At 34.7% G+C, this 16,828-nt stretch overlaps 2 protein-coding genes across 4 annotated transcripts; one reads left to right on the top strand and one right to left on the bottom strand.

Moving 5' to 3' along the window:
- The first annotated feature begins 6,832 nt into the window (after positions 1–6,832).
- On the top strand, positions 6,833–10,462 carry LOC121198212 (PSMC3 interacting protein). Of its 3 annotated transcripts, none has more exons than XM_041062179.1 (8): positions 6,833–6,945; positions 8,153–8,253; positions 8,336–8,425; positions 8,552–8,663; positions 8,895–9,040; positions 9,167–9,220; positions 9,755–9,814; positions 9,952–10,462. In XM_041062179.1, the coding sequence occupies exons 3-8, from the start codon at positions 8,351–8,353 to the stop codon at positions 10,006–10,008; spliced, it is 504 nt and encodes a 167-aa protein (XP_040918113.1). In that variant the 5' UTR covers positions 6,833–6,945; positions 8,153–8,253; positions 8,336–8,350; the 3' UTR covers positions 10,009–10,462. The 3 variants fall into 3 exon arrangements, with proteins under 3 accessions (XP_040918113.1, XP_040918112.1, XP_040918111.1); XM_041062177.1 differs by lacking the exon at positions 6,833–6,945 and adding an exon at positions 7,019–7,754; XM_041062178.1 differs by lacking the exons at positions 6,833–6,945; positions 9,167–9,220 and adding an exon at positions 7,008–7,754.
- mlx (MAX dimerization protein MLX) lies at positions 10,098–16,085 on the bottom strand. The gene is made up of 8 exons (XM_041062174.1): positions 16,009–16,085; positions 14,945–14,981; positions 14,696–14,785; positions 13,703–13,812; positions 13,464–13,566; positions 12,817–12,916; positions 12,535–12,733; positions 10,098–12,424 (listed from the first exon to the last, which is right to left on the bottom strand). The coding sequence occupies exons 1-8, from the start codon at positions 16,045–16,047 to the stop codon at positions 12,371–12,373; spliced, it is 732 nt and encodes a 243-aa protein (XP_040918108.1). The 5' UTR covers positions 16,048–16,085; the 3' UTR covers positions 10,098–12,370.
- Between the last annotated feature and the right edge of the window lie 743 nt (positions 16,086–16,828).

The raw sequence follows: 16,828 nt of genomic DNA on the forward strand, positions 1-16,828 counted from the left end.
CAAAAAAATTTTTGACTTTTTTTGTCCGAAAAAAACGCCATACTATACTATGACGTTTTTTATGACTTTTTGAGGTCAAAAAATTTTTTGACTTTTTTTGTCCGAAAAAAACGCCATACTATACTATGACGTTTTTTATGACTTTTTGAGGTCAAAAAAATTTTTGACTTTTTTTGTCCGAAAAAAACGCCATACTATACTATGACGTTTTTTATGACTTTTTGAGGTCAAAAAATTTTTTGACTTTTTTTGTCCGATTTTGATGCCTTACTATACTATGACGTTTTTTATGACTTTTTGAGGTCAAAAAAATTTTTGACTTTTTTTGTCCGATTTTGATGCCTTACTATACTATGACGTTTTTTATGACTTTTTGAGGTCAAAAAAAATTTTGACTTTTTTTGTCTGAAAAAAACGCCATACTATACTATGACGTTTTTTATGACTTTTTGAGGTAAAAAAAATTTTTGACTTTTTTTGTCCGAAAAAAACGACATACTATACTATGACGTTTTTTATGACTTTTTGAGGTAAAAAAAAAATTTGACTTTTTTTGTCCGAAAAAAACGCCATACTATACTATGACGTTTTTTATGACTTTTTGAGGTCAAAAAATTTTTTGACTTTTTTTGTCCGAAAAAAACGCCATACTATACTATGACGTTTTTTATGACTTTTTGAGGTCAAAAAATTTTTTGACTTTTTTTGTCCGAAAAAAACGCCATACTATACTATGACGTTTTTTATGACTTTTTGAGGTCAAAAAAATTTTTGACTTTTTTTGTCCGAAAAAAACGCCATACTATACTATGACGTTTTTTATGACTTTTTGAGGTCAAAAAAATTTTTGACTTTTTTTGTCCGAAAAAAACGCCATACTATACTATGACGTTTTTTATGACTTTTTGAGGTCAAAAAAATTTTTGACTTTTTTTGTCAGATTTTGATGCCTTACTATACTATGACGTTTTTTATGACTTTTTGAGGTCAAAAAATTTTTTGACTTTTTTTGTCCGAAAAAAAGCCATACTATACTATGACGTTTTTTATGACTTTTTGAGGTCAAAAAAATTTTTGACTTTTTTTGTCCGAAAAAAACGCCATACTATACTATGACGTTTTTTATGACTTTTTGAGGTCAAAAAAAATTTTGACTTTTTTTGTCCGAAAAAAACGCCATACTATACTATGACGTTTTTTATGACATTTTGAGGTCAAAAAAATTTTTGACTTTTTTTGTCCGAAAAAAACGCCATACTATACTATGACGTTTTTTATGACTTTTTGAGGTCAAAAAATTTTTTGACTTTTTTTGTCCGATTTTGATGCCTTACTATACTATGACTTTTTTTATGACTTTTTGACGTCAAAAATTTTTTTGACTTTTTTTGTCCGAAAAAAACGCCATACTATACTATGACGTTTTTTATGACTTTTTGAGGTCAAAAATTTTTTTGACTTTTTTTGTCCGAAAAAAACGCCATACTATACTATGACGTTTTTTATGACTTTTTGAGGTCAAAAAATTTTTTTAACTTTTTTTGTCCGAAAAAAACGCCATACTATACTATGACGTTTTTTATGACTTTTTGAGGTCAAAAAAAATTTTGACTTTTTTTGTCCGAAAAAAACGACATACTATACTATGACGTTTTTTATGACTTTTTGAGGTCAAAAAAATTTTTGACTTTTTTTGTCCGATTTTGATGCCTTACTATACTATGACGTTTTTTATGACTTTTTGAGGTAAAAAAAAAATTTGACTTTTTTTGTCCGAAAAAAACGCCATACTATACTATGACATTTTTTTATGACTTTTTGAGGTCAAAAAATTTTTTGACTTTTTTTGTCCGAAAAAAACGCCATACTATACTATGACGTTTTTTATGACTTTTTGAGGTCAAAAAATTTTTTGACTTTTTTTGTCCGAAAAAAACGCCATACTATACTATGACGTTTTTTATGACTTTTTGAGGTCAAAAAAAATTTTTTGACTTTTTTTGTCCGAAAAAAACGCCATACTATACTATGACGTTTTTTATGACTTTTTGAGGTCAAAAAAAATTTTGACTTTTTTTGTCCGAAAAAAACGACATACTATACTATGACGTTTTTTATGACTTTTTGAGGTCAAAAAGATTTTTGACTTTTTTTGTCCGAAAAAAACGCCATACTATACTATGACGTTTTTTATGACTTTTTGAGGTCAAAAAAATTTTTGACTTTTTTTGTCCGATTTTGAGGCCTTACTATACTATGACGTTTTTTATGACTTTTTGAGGTCAAAAAAAATTTTGACTTTTTTTGTCCGAAAAAAACGCCATACTATACTATGACGTTTTTTATGACATTTTGAGGTAAAAAAAAAATTTGACTTTTTTTTCCAAAAAAAAACCGCCATATTATACTATGACGTTTTTTATGACTTTTTGAGGTCAAAAAAATTTTTGACTTTTTTTGTCCGAAAAAAACGCCATACTATACTATGACGTTTTTTATGACTTTTTGAGGTCAAAAAATTTTTTGACTTTTTTTGTCCGATTTTGATGCCTTACTATACTATGACGTTTTTTATGACTTTTTGAGGTCAAAAATTTTTTTGACTTTTTTGTCCGAAAAAAACGCCATACTATACTATGACGTTTTTTATGACTTTTTGAGGTCAAAAAAATTTTTGACTTTTTTTGTCCGAAAAAAACGCCATACTATACTATGACGTTTTTTATGACTTTTTGAGGTAAAAAAAAATTTTGACTTTTTTTGTCCGAAAAAAACGCCATACTATACTATGACGTTTTTTATGACTTTTTGAGGTCAAAAAAAATGTTGACTTTTTTTGTCCGAAAAAAACGCCATACTATACTATGACGTTTTTTATGACTTTTTGAGGTAAAAAATTTTTTTGACTTTTTTTGTCCAAAAAAAACGCCATACTATACTATGACGTTTTTTATGACTTTTTGAGGTCAAAAAAAATTTTGACTTTTTTTGTCTGAAAAAAACGCCATACTATACTATGACGTTTTTTATGACTTTTTGAGGTCAAAAAAAATTTTGACTTTTTTTGTCCGATTTTGATGCCTTACTATACTATGACGTTTTTTATGACTTTTTGAGGTTAAAAAATTTTTTGACTTTTTTTGTCCGAAAAAAAAACGCCATACTATACTATGACGTTTTTTATGACTTTTTGAGGTCAAAAAATTTTTTGACTTTTTTTGTCCGAAAAAAACGCCATACTATACTATGACGTTTTTTATGACTTTTTGAGGTCAAAAAAAATTTTGACTTTTTTTGTCCGAAAAAAACGCCATACTATACTATGACGTTTTTTATGACATTTTGAGGTCAAAAAAAATTTTGACTTTTTTTGTCCGAAAAAAACGCCATACTATACTATGACGTTTTTTATGACATTTTGAGGTCAAAAAAATTTTTGACTTTTTTTGTCCGATTTTGATGCCTTACTATACTATGACGTTTTTTATGACATTCTGAGGTCAAAAAAATTTTTGACTTTTTTTGTCCGAAAAAAATGCCATACTATACTATGACGTTTTTTATGACATTTTGAGGTCAAAAAAAATTTTGACTTTTTTTGTCCGATTTTGATGCCTTACTATACTATGACGTTTTTTATGACTTTTTGAGGTCAAAAAATTTTTTGACTTTTTTTGTCCGATTTTGAGGCCTTACTATACTATGACGTTTTTTATGACATTTTGAGGTCAAAAAAAATTTTGACTTTTTTTGTCCGAAAAAAACGCCATACTATACTATGACGTTTTTTATGACTTTTTGAGGTCAAAAAATTTTTTGACTTTTTTTGTCCGATTTTGACGCCTTACTATACTATGACGTTTTTTATGACAATTTTAAGTAAAAAAATTTTTTGACTTTTTTGTCCGAAAAAAACGCCATACTATACTATGATGTTTTTTATGACATTTTGAGGTCAAAAAAAATTTTGACTTTTTTGTCCGATTTTGACGCCTTACTATACTATGACGTTTTTTATGACATTTTTAAGTAAAAAAAATGTTTGACTTTTTTTGTCCGAAAAAAACGCCATACTATACTATGACGTTTTTTATGACATTTTGAGGTCAAAAAAAATTTTGAATTTTTTTGTCCGAAAAAAACGCCATACTATACTATGACGTTTTTTATGACTTTTTGAGGTCAAAAAAATTTTTGACTTTTTTTGTCCGAAAAAAACGCCATACTATACTACGACGTTTTTTATGACATTTTGAGGTAAAAAAAAAATTTGACTTTTTTTTCCCGAAAAAAACGCCATACTATACTATGACGTTTTTTATGACTTTTTGAGGTCAAAAAATTTTTTGACTTTTTTTGTCCGAAAAAAACGCCATACTATACTATGACGTTTTTTATGACTTTTTGAGGTCAAAAAAAATTTTGACTTTTTTTGTCCGAAAAAAACGCCATACTATACTATGACGTTTTTTATGACTTTTTGAGGTCAAAAAAAATTTTGACTTTTTTTGTCCGATTTTGATGCCTTACTATACTATGACGTTTTTTATGACATTTTGAGGTAAAAAAAAAATTGACTTTTTTTGTCCGAAAAAAACGCCATACTATACTATGACGTTTTTTATGACTTTTTGAGGTCAAAAAAAATGTTGACTTTTTTTGTCCGAAAAAAACGCCATACTATACTATGACGTTTTTTATGACTTTTTGAGGTAAAAAAATTTTTTGACTTTTTTTGTCCAAAAAAAACGCCATACTATACTATGACGTTTTTTATGACTTTTTGAGGTCAAAAAAAATTTTGACTTTTTTTGTCTGAAAAAAACGCCATACTATACTATGACGTTTTTTATGACTTTTTGAGGTCAAAAAAAATTTTGACTTTTTTTGTCCGATTTTGATGCCTTACTATACTATGACTTTTTTTATGACTTTTTGAGGTTAAAAAATTTTTTGACTTTTTTTGTCCGAAAAAAAAACGCCATACTATACTATGACTTTTTTTATGACTTTTTGAGGTTAAAAAATTTTTTGACTTTTTTTGTCCGAAAAAAAAACGCCATACTATACTATGACATTTTTTATGACTTTTTGAGGTCAAAAAAATTTTTGACTTTTTTTGTCCGAAAAAAACGCCATACTATACTATGACGTTTTTTATGACTTTTTGAGGTCAAAAAAAATTTTGACTTTTTTTGTCCGAAAAAAACGCCATACTATACTATGACGTTTTTTATGACATTTTGAGGTCAAAAAAAATTTTGACTTTTTTTTTTCCGAAAAAAACGCCATACTATACTATGACGTTTTTTATGACATTTTGAGGTCAAAAAAAATTTTGACTTTTTTTGTCCGAAAAAAACGCCATACTATACTATGACGTTTTTTATGACATTTTGAGGTCAAAAAAATTTTTGACTTTTTTTGTCCGATTTTGATGCCTTACTATACTATGACGTTTTTTATGACATTCTGAGGTCAAAAAAATTTTTGACTTTTTTTGTCCGAAAAAAATGCCATACTATACTATGACGTTTTTTATGACATTTTGAGGTCAAAAAAAATTTTGACTTTTTTTGTCCGATTTTGATGCCTTACTATACTATGACGTTTTTTATGACTTTTTGAGGTCAAAAAATTTTTTGACTTTTTTTGTCCGATTTTGAGGCCTTACTATACTATGACGTTTTTTATGACATTTTGAGGTCAAAAAAAATTTTGACTTTTTTTGTCCGAAAAAAACGCCATACTATACTATGACGTTTTTTATGACTTTTTGAGGTCAAAAAATTTTTTGACTTTTTTTGTCCGATTTTGACGCCTTACTATACTATGACGTTTTTTATGACAATTTTAAGTAAAAAAAATTTTTGACTTTTTTGTCCGAAAAAAACGCCATACTATACTATGATGTTTTTTATGACATTTTGAGGTCAAAAAAAATTTTGACTTTTTTGTCCGATTTTGACGCCTTACTATACTATGACGTTTTTTATGACATTTTTAAGTAAAAAAAATGTTTGACTTTTTTTGTCCGAAAAAAACGCCATACTATACTATGACGTTTTTTATGACATTTTGAGGTCAAAAAAAATTTTGACTTTTTTTGTCCGAAAAAAACGCCATACTATACTATGACGTTTTTTATGACTTTTTGAGGTCAAAAAAATTTTTGACTTTTTTTGTCCGAAAAAAACGCCATACTATACTATGACGTTTTTTATGACATTTTGAGGTCAAAAAATTTTTTTGACTTTTTTTGGACGATTTTGACTCCTTATGGCTGTATGACGTTTTGAAGCGGTATAGAAAACGGATGGACGGATGAGGGTTCTCATTTCGCGCTCATTCCACCGAATCAGCGTACTCTCCACGAGTTGACGACAAAATTATTCCCGATGAAAGACATCTAAAACGACTTAAAAAGTTATTTGGAAGTTACAGCTATACTAGCTGCTTTGAGATGTTTCACAATAACAGAAAAGTTGACTAAATCACTAGCCATTTTTTGGTGCAGTAGGTTTATAGTGTATTTTGGGTTGCTGGTGTCAAGTGGAAACCCAATAATCGATTGTTAATCGTATCGAGACGTCAATAATCGTAATCGAAGCGAATCGGGAAATTGGACAGATTAATCACCCCTAGTTAACAACCATATTCCTGGTTGTTTCTATCAATTCAGTGTAAATTCAGAGCGATATCGAGAGCGCCAATCCAATCCGCTTTTTCATTGAGAGAAAGTCAATATTAACGATAATCCAGTCCATGTTTTACTGCTCCCTTGAACAGGAAATAAATAAAAAATCCATTCCACGTTTTCAGTATTACCTTTCACTGGTATGCTGCACAGACTGTACGGTAGTGACGGTGCTGACAGACGTTTGTTATGATTAAAATGAGCGCCACCGCAACGAAATGGATATTCGGAGGTTTCTAAAGAAGGAGGTAAGTCATCGTTGCTGGGAGTAGTAATTAGTTAACTCCTACAGCACAGAGTTCCTTGTCAGTAATAAACCAAAGTATCTTCCCTGTTCTCACAAATAAAACCTGGCCATCAGCCATCATGTTACCAGTTTAACATTCTGTGTTTGCCTAGCCAAATGGTTAGTGTAACTGTCGGTGCTGTTTGCTCTAAAAAAGAGAACTAAGCTCCTTCACTGGCTGTTATCTTTATCGTCAATGGAAAAGAATAGCACAATAAATAATAATCAGTTCACTACCCCTCTCCACATCCAGACACTGACTGAGTTAGAGCCAGATGACAGGAAGAGCTGTCGCTCTCTCTCACCTGTCAGTCTCTGCTGCTAAGGTGGGTCAAAGTGATCTGACAGTCATTTGCGATACAGACAGCATTTTATGGAAATTAACAGGGATATTCATATTGAATAAATTAGTTATATTTGCAGTTTTTCCTTACAGTTATAAATAGCTCCCCCCGAAAGTGGCCAAGCCCCTGTTTCCAAATCCTATTGACGTCCTTGACTGAGCCAAAGTTATAAACAAACAAAAAACATTAGGGGCAAATTAACAAAGTTCAAGAGTGCTGTTAATATGCGTAAATAAAATAATAAATAACGGTTTTTTTTAGACTAAATCGACAGAGAGTTCATGCGGCAGTTGTCTGGAGACTGAAACTTTAGTGATGCCTCTTAAAACAGAGACGATCTTTTCCGTGACGTAGATTCCGCGCGAAACTCGGTTTGGAAAAGCTAAAGTGAAAGACGACTAGTTAGAAATGAGTAAAAAGGATAACGGTAAGTCAAGAGTTGGCGTCATGTCAAGATGTTTTTGACTGTAGCCAGCCAGCTGGCGTGTCTCACACTCGTGTCGACCGAACGGTGTCCGTTAAAATGTCACTTATGATACGTTTCGCAGCGTAGCTAACAAGCTATCAGCTAACGTTAACCACATAGCCTATATTCATAGCCCGCATGATAAGCTACCGTAACTGACCTCAGAGCTCTCTAACGTTTCTGTCATTTTTTCCTCCAAATACACCCACTTTTCCACAAGCCACATTTATTTTAAAGATCACAAAAAACACATTATACATGTCACATGCTATAGGGGATAGAAGATAGCTTTGTATGTGTTTGTGATAGCTTTGTATGTGTTTGCTCATATGATCAGATTGTCCTGCTGACATCCACAGGTGCCTCACTCATTCTTGCCTATCTTAATGAGAAGAACCGACCGTACAGTGCTCAGGATGTCTTTTGTAATTTACAGAAGCAGCATGGATTGGGCAAAACTGTAAGTTAAACGCTTACCCATAAGGTGCAGTGGTGTATGTCGCTAACAATGAATGAGTGATTGTACATTTGTGTTTCACCAGGCAGTGGTCAAAGCCATGGAGCTGCTGGCTTTAGAGGGCAAGATAAAGGAGAAAACATACGGCAAGCAAAAGATTTACTTTGCAGATCAGGTTAGTTCGTTTCTTTGAAATACTGTGTTGCTATGAACATTCGCAAACATATTCACAAACTGTTATTTCTAATAATCTTTTATGTTTCAGTTGAAACTGACTAATGACTGCTAACCCTCCCTACAGTCTCAGTTCAAAGATGTAAGTGATGCAGACCTGAAGTCGATGGACAGTCAGATCTCAGAGCTCAGTGCAGAAGCGCAGTCCCTAACACAAAGCTGCAGACAGCTAGATGCAGGTAGAGTACACTATTCGTCCTTACAAGTTGGTGCTTCAAGACAGAGCATGGCTTATATTTGAATTTTGCACTGTTTCAAAGGACAGGATGTTTCTGTACTTTACTGTATTTTTTGCTGTAAGTACAGTAAATGTTTTGCATGAGTCAAAGCTCAAAGGGCCATGTTTTTGTTGTAATATATTTATTTGAAAGGGGATGTTGTGTAACCTTGTGTGAAATCTGTAAATACAGAGCTGAAGGAGCTAAACAGCTCCCTGACAACAGAGGAAATGATGTCAGAGATCCAAGAGCTGAAAGCCGAGTGTTCTGGTTGCAGAGCTCGTCTGGAAAAGATAAAGTCAGTCACAAATCACGTCACACCTGAAGAGAAAGAGAAGGTGGGGACTGCATTTATGTTTTCTAGTTACAGCACACCACCTTAGAAACCTAGTGAAGATACTGCTGCTGTTTTTTCGTTTTTTTGCCTCATTTGCTGTACTGTAAGCTCATATTTAAATTTACAGGTTTACAAAGAGCAGACTGTTTATGTCAAAGAGTGGAAAAAGAGGAAGAGACTGGTAATGTATACAGAGATGTAACAATTAGTTGAATAATGGATTAGTAATTCAACAGAAAATCTGGCAAATGTTGTGATTAAGTCATTTTTAAGCAAAAATGCCAAATATTTTCTGGTTGGAGCATCTCAAATGTGAGCTTGCTCTTTTTCTTTGTCATTTATGACAGTAAATCAAATATCTCCAGGTTTTGTACTGACAAAATAATCAAACTGAGGACATCACTGGCTTCTGGGATATTGTGAATGCCATTTTTCACTACTAAATTTGACAAAACTACTAAAACTTCTACTTCACGATTAAACGAGAAGTAGATATTAATCAACATTGGGAATAAAGTAAATATTAAATAAAGATGTATGATGGGAAAAAATCTATATTTTGTTCCTCCAATCATTACTAGTATTACATGCAGTAAATGGAAAGGTAATGAGGATGGTTTGTAGATTTGTGGATGTGTGTTGAAAAGACATCCATTGTTATCATTAGGTTGTTGCCACTAAAGCCTTAAACTTCATTGTGTTTTGTTTCTCTCAGGCTTCAGACATGATAAATGCAATCCTGGAGGGATATCCTAAGAGCAAAAAGGAGTTCCTGGTGAGTGAAGGAGGCTCTTAAAACCCACTTTCCAAAACTTAAACTTCACAACTCCTATGTACATTTTGCTTGTGTGCCAGTGTGGTTTTTTTTGTTCACAGTGCAAATGAGTAATACACCTACTGCTGCCCTTACAGGATGAAGTCGGAGTAGAGACTGATGAGGACTGTAAGGTGGTTGTTCCAAGTACTTGAAAGAACAAGAAAACGCTTGTTCAGCTACTTGATCAACGGAAGCCTGTGCCGTGCTCAGCTAGGGAGATAGATTACACATGACAGCAGCCTGAGCCACAGCACATTACTTTATTTATGGCCTTTGATTTGAACAAATTGTAAATCTTTAATAAAGGCTGAATGGAAAAACAATTTTTGTAATTTCAAAGTATATTCATACAAAAACAGCTTTACAGACACTAACAATGTCACATAATTAGACAGCACCGAGGGCAACAGTGTTTAAAACCAATCCTGAACCTACGATGAAAATGTCATCAAATTATTCTTTATTGCTTTGAGAGGTTTACATTCTTTGTTGTTCTTATTACATGTTTAAGTCTATCTTGCTTGTTGTTGCACTTTTCCCCTCTCTTTTGTTAATAACCCTTTGTACTGTTTTTTCACTCAGTGAATTAAATGACAACAAATGAAAGCAAAAGAATCAAATTCATTTCTTAATTATCTTTAAACACTGAATAAGTTTTACTGGTTCACTGGCTGCAGAGGTGACCAGCATGATTTGTCCTTTGCTGCTGTTTTCTTTCTCCCTTTATTTCCAAATTGTGTTTTAGGCAAATTTAACAAGAAACAAATAAGTTTTTACATGGGTTGACATGGATGGTAATATACACTTTATTAGGTACATCTGTAAAATTACTAAAGTGCATTAGATTTTACAAGTATACCTAATAAAGTCAGCATTGAGTGTAAATGGCTTTTGTAAAAGAACTATCAAAATAAAATACTTTCAGCAAAAAGACAAGACGGTCAAAAATCTTCCTGTTTCCCTGTGATTAAAGCAACAATGGTGACACAACTCTATGGAAAGAGAACTGTCAAAGCTATCACAAAAATTTAACTTTGTCTCATCTATTTTAAAAATTACCTGTTTTCATTCAGAGCAGATTGGCTCTAAATCTGTGCAGGGCCCTGTTCAGGATCTCTCCAGGAACCTGTGACTGGTGTAAGGTACAGTCCTGAACAGTCTGAAAATTGTCATCACCGTGATGCTGATGAACAGTTACTGATCGCAAAAGCCACTGACAAAGTAAATAGCATTTATCGTATCAGCAATAAAACCGCTGCAATTTTAAGTGGTGAGAACTTGAGTCACTCGATTGAGGAGAAAACTGCAATTGGACAGGTTCATCAAAATCAACACATTGTATAAACATGATCTCCCAAATAATCACAACACGTATTACCGCAACTGAATAACTGCCTGTATATAAACAGAATATTTTCACAATGATTCATACATTTTAGCCCTGTGTGCTGCCTACACTGCACACCTGTCACCCATGAGATTTCAGCATCTTTGTCGACTCGTCACAGCTGCGTTAATAAAAACCTCACAGTTTATCTCACTAGAGTTGTTGTAATCAACAAACGTCAATGATAAAATGCTGAAGCACCCGAGAGCCTGCTCCTGATAGCACAGTAAAGAAAAATGATGGTTACCCTGCAGTAGAATAGTAGAGTTTTTTTTTCTCACACTGCTTTGGTTCCGGAGTGGTATGGCTGACTCACAATTTTGTGCGCTTAAGCTGAGAGGAGCCCTTTGGTTCAGCACTAAGCTACAAATTTATGCTTCACAGAGGGGCAGGTGTGGGCTCGCCTCTCTATTTTCATTTGCTTAATTAAAAACACGTTGCAGAAGCAATATCAAAACCTCCACTACTCAATCTGTGAGGAGAGCTGTGGAGCGCTCTGGTAGCCAAATGGTTACAGCACATGCCACATAGCTGCAACGTCCAAAGTTCGATTTCTTGCCAGGGACTTCAGCTGCATGTCACACCCCTTCACTCTCCCCCATGTTTCCTGTCTGCCTCTCCACTGCTGACTGTCAAAATGAAGGCAAAAAAAAAAAGATCTCTGAGGAGAGTCTTGCAGATGAAACCTCCCACTGATTATTTATCTCAAAAGTGGCAGCTCCACTGCACACCCTGACTATAACAAGATACACGCTACTGTTTTGCCTGCCTGGTGCATTTAACAAACACACTCACTTGCAAACTCTTACTGTAATTTTTAGCTTGTGAGAACTTGTGTTTCCCCTGGACTGAACAGTCAGCAGTGGCTGAAATAAACTCAGCTATCTGTGTGTACACTTATAATCAGAATGTGATCTCTCTTAAAACATAAAATTGCTCAATCCAATGCAACTTTTCATTTCTGCCCATGGTGTGAGTTGAGGTAATCCAATTGCAGCCAGGGAGTCACAGATGACCTGAAGTCAGTGTAAATACTGTAGTGTGGCTCGAGGCTAATAAAAGTTTTTACTCCACCATGAAAGGCCAGAGCAAGCCCAGAGTCTTCAGACTTCAGGTTCACTCGATCACTAAAGCTGACCACTGAGCTGCCGGAGCACCCCGACGACAAACTCCCTCAGCGTCTTGGACAAAGAAGAAGCACAAAAACCATAATTATCTCAGCATTAGCAAAACAATTCTTATGATTATTACTGTAACTAATCTACTGTCCACAGTAAATATTACTCCTTACCTGTGGCTTGCAGTGCTCCTCAATCCAGCTAAAAACACAGGCGGAGAGTTCTTGGAAGCTGTTCATTGACACAGAATTGCTGAATGACTGGAACAGGGAGTCCATGATGCTCTGAAAGATGTTGAACTTGACCTGGTCAGACACCTGATCTCCCTGCTGTGGGTTGTCCTGGTGGGCCTTCACTATGTGCTCATAGTTCCTGTAAGAAAAAGGGATTGGGATTGTGTTGCAGATTATGGAAAAAAGTATCTTGGCTTAGACAGTTTGTGAACTGTTTCTCACGTTTTCATGATCTTCAGTGCCATCACTTCTTTCCTAAGTACAGAAACTTCCTCCTCTTGCTTCTTCTTTTCTTTGTGAAGAAAATGGATGTAGTCAATTGCTGAAAAAATAAAGAAATACATCAGTCGGGGATTTCTTCACTGCACACAGACTCAAGTACATTGCGGCAAGTTTCCATTTGCCTTGAGGTGTTGTCCCTCCACAACCATTTCCCAAATACTGAAATTTTTTGATTTCCTCTTTTTTCCCCCTGTTAAAAAACCCAGCAAGTGTAGACATCTCTGTTCTATATTTGTCTCCATTTCTATTGAATCTGTGTGATCTGAACATATGAAAATGTAGATATATTTATATGTATGCTGTCTGTTCTTTTCCATTTTTTGTTTGCCTTGTGTAATATGAGCTTATAAGACTGTGTCTGTAATTGGGGGCTATGAGCAGCTGCGTGCAGATTTGTGTCATGTGACTGAACTGAGAAATAAACACGTGACCTTGCCACTTTTTCGTGGCATGTTCTACAAATTAAGCACCACAGGACTCCACTGGATGCTCTTCCGGAAAACTGCTACTGATGTATGAATGACTTTTCCATCAGCTTCATGAGTGACCTACGAGTTTTCATCCAATAACACAACACTGCATCTTACTTTTCTGCAGAATTGTAGCCTTGCTGATCTTCTGTGCTCCCACTGCGAATTCAGACTGCTGCTGGCAGGTTGGCACTATAGCCTGGAGGTCATCATAGCCTTTCTAAAGTCAAGGGAAAAAAAAGTCCTTAATAACTACTGAAAAAAAAAAATCTAAAAATACACAACTCAAAAATTTCAAAGTGTGCGGTTCATCTGAGGCAGTCACAGAGACCTACTGCAATCTACTGTAGCCTTACCTTGATAGCATCCCTACGCTTCTGCTCAGCCTGTGTGTGAGCTTGTCTCCGGCGATCCTTATACTCGTCCTTGTATGACGTCTCACGCCTGTAGTCACTGTCTTCATCATCTATTCAAGAATATATTAAGACTCAAATAAGTCACTCTGATGTCTGACAGTGACTGAATACCTGTTGACATACTGACAAATCTTAAAATATATTGTCAGACGTTTTCTCAGACATAGTGAAGATGAAACAACTTTTAAAAGCTGGTCTAAAACCATAACAAGACTACTGTTTCCTGACAGTTGGATTTTTAGTTTGCCAGACAGTAAATTAAAATGTAAAATTAAAAATGTATTCATCAGATTTATTTTGCCAACACTGGACCATTTTTCATCTTGACAGTGTGCATGCAAAGAAGCTGATTCATGCTTCCATTAAGACATATTGATTCCTGTAATGCACTTTAAACTGGCCTATGCGAAATGTTTATCGACAGTTAGAAACTGATATAAAACACTAGTCAGTGAGCAAGCAAAAAAACTTGCAGAAGCACAGGAGAATAAACTTTATTCCGTAAAACATGACAGAATCTAAATAAAAACTATGAAAATTCTGTTCTGCATGCACTGTAGTCTATTAAACATAATTTTACAGGAGAGTCCTGTTTTTTTTTTTATCTCTGTTATTATCATATCTTTTTTATCCTATTAGAGTACCTGCACACAGAACAGGTTTTTCCTTTTGTAAATAGCAGTGAGCATAATGAAAGTAAGCAGGCTCTGTGTCCATTTCACAATGAACAATTACTTTTAATGAAAGATGGTATAAAATTGGCCATTTTATTTTTTAGAGAATAAAACTTAAAACATCTAACAGAATTAAGACTACATCAGTACATCAGTGGGTGCGAGGTGCAGTCAAGCAAGCAAACGTCTGCATCACAATCAAAATGTAGCACAAAGTCTCTCTACAAATGCCAGATTCCCTCCGTTAGAACCACAATACCTGTGTTTGGTACTGAAGAGGCACTTGTCGAGCCGATACTGTTGGCCCTGGACACAACGGTTCCCTTTCTGGCAGTTTCAGCAAAGAAACCTATAGAGCAAAACAGCCGACATCAAAGATCTTTCACTTCAACACTAGAAACAGTTTGACATACTAATCTCAGTGACCAGAAACACAAGGTCACCATCACATAGTCTAAACATCAAATAATATGACAAACAACAGGATATGAACTGAATGAATACTCACTATGGTCAAAGCCACTGTCGCTGAAAGAGCCGTCTGTCTGCCGTGCCATCACCAGACAAGAGAAGATGGAAAAAGGAGAAAATGGAGACTGAGAGGCTGGAATAATAAGGAGAAAAATTGTGCTGCCCTAAATACATTGACAATAGACCAATAGCTAGCTGGCCTGATAGATTGCCTGAACCCCCGCTGAGTGCTGCCCTGATTTGTCCTGTCCAAGTATGCAGGTGGCAAAGAGCTGGACCAAATCAGTACTTCAATTACAGAATCACGGTTTGATCTAGGGCACCACAACACAATAGTTCCTTAAATCTGTGGTTCCCATAGTTGGGTCCAGTGTTCTCCTATGCTTCCAGGGGGCAAAACACAGAAAAATGGGTATAAGTTCAACACTAAGTCCTGCTATACGTGTTTGACAAGGACTTTTTTGACCGAAGGTTTCACCCTCTCCAGCTAAACTAGAACTACATTATAAGAGGTTGCCCGAATAAAACCTCTCTTGGATGTTACTCTCTGAAACAGAATATCTAAGTTGGGATCAACAGTGGTATTAGCTGCTTTTCCATAAAACTACGACAGAGGTGATGACTATATTTTGCCTTGAGGAAAGCGTCAACCGATAGTTCTGACAAGGCAAAACAGACCAAGTCATTTCCTAATCACAAATATACAACTCTCTGAAACTACATCCCGTGCTTCCCAAAAGATGAATTTGGTGGGGCTGCAAACAGAACTGACTCTCTAAGCTACAATTGTACATAACTGCAACACTCAGACTCTTCAAAAAACCTGCACTTCACTTCCACATGGACTTTAAAGAGGAAGAAACGATATGCAAAATCACTTGTCATTTGGGATTTGTTTACTCAACAAGCAAGCTAACTGCTACAGTTGTACAGCAAGCTAGCGTTAGCTGTGGAGCTAACAAAGCCCCGCTCCTCCATAACGTTAGCAAAACGTCCACTTTCAGACAAAACAACGTTTGCCACTTATCGCTGCTGTCACCTGGCAGACGTGTGAATCAATTTAACAAAAAAAGCCGAGGTTAGCTAACACGAGTTACTTACTTTCCAGTGGTCCTCTGGCGACGTTGTCGGATCCGTCATTTTGGAATGCTCTGCTGCTGCCTTCGCGTCCGTCCCGTAAATTCCAATCACATCTGAGTTGACATTTGTTGTTCTATAAAACACACATTAGGAAAACGGAACTGCTTTCTAATATCCATCGCAGAGTCTTAAATAAATGTAACAATACAGCTAGCGCTGCAACTGACGATTGCTTTCCTTACTGATTAATCTGCCGATTATTTTTCTCGATTAATCGATTCGTTTATTAAATGTTAACAGGCAGTGGCGGTTCTACATTGAATTACTCCCTGCGCAGCATGTTGAATGTGGGAGAAGTCCCCAAATTCATTCCTTACCAGGCATCCTTGAAAGATTCAGGCAACATTATGTCCTAGTCATCAAGGCAACTGACTTGCTTTGAAACATACTTAAGTATTCAAAAGTACAAATTACAGTAAATTACATTTTCTAATATCGATATATTGCTGTATTGTTTTCACAATGCATTCACAAAACCTTCTAACTCTCTGAAACCACCTAATGAATGCACTTTGTTATTGGCCCCCTCTGACTGTCAAATATAAATATAAATTAAGCCTCGTTAAGAGTTAAGACACTGACTGTCGTCATTGAGAAAATCTACTCAAAAGAAGGCTCCCACACTCTCCCAACCTTGTTAGTAATTAGTTGTAATTAGTTGTTAATAGTTGTTTGATATTTTTGCTGAAACAATAAATCAATCAGCAAAATAGTGGCCAATTAAGACAGAAATTATTGTCAGTATGGATTCATCAGCTTTGATAATTTATGAAACAACTTG

The sequence above is a fragment of the Toxotes jaculatrix genome, chromosome 18 (genome assembly GCF_017976425.1).
Source record: "Toxotes jaculatrix isolate fToxJac2 chromosome 18, fToxJac2.pri, whole genome shotgun sequence".
Taxonomy (NCBI): Eukaryota; Metazoa; Chordata; class Actinopteri; family Toxotidae; genus Toxotes; species Toxotes jaculatrix.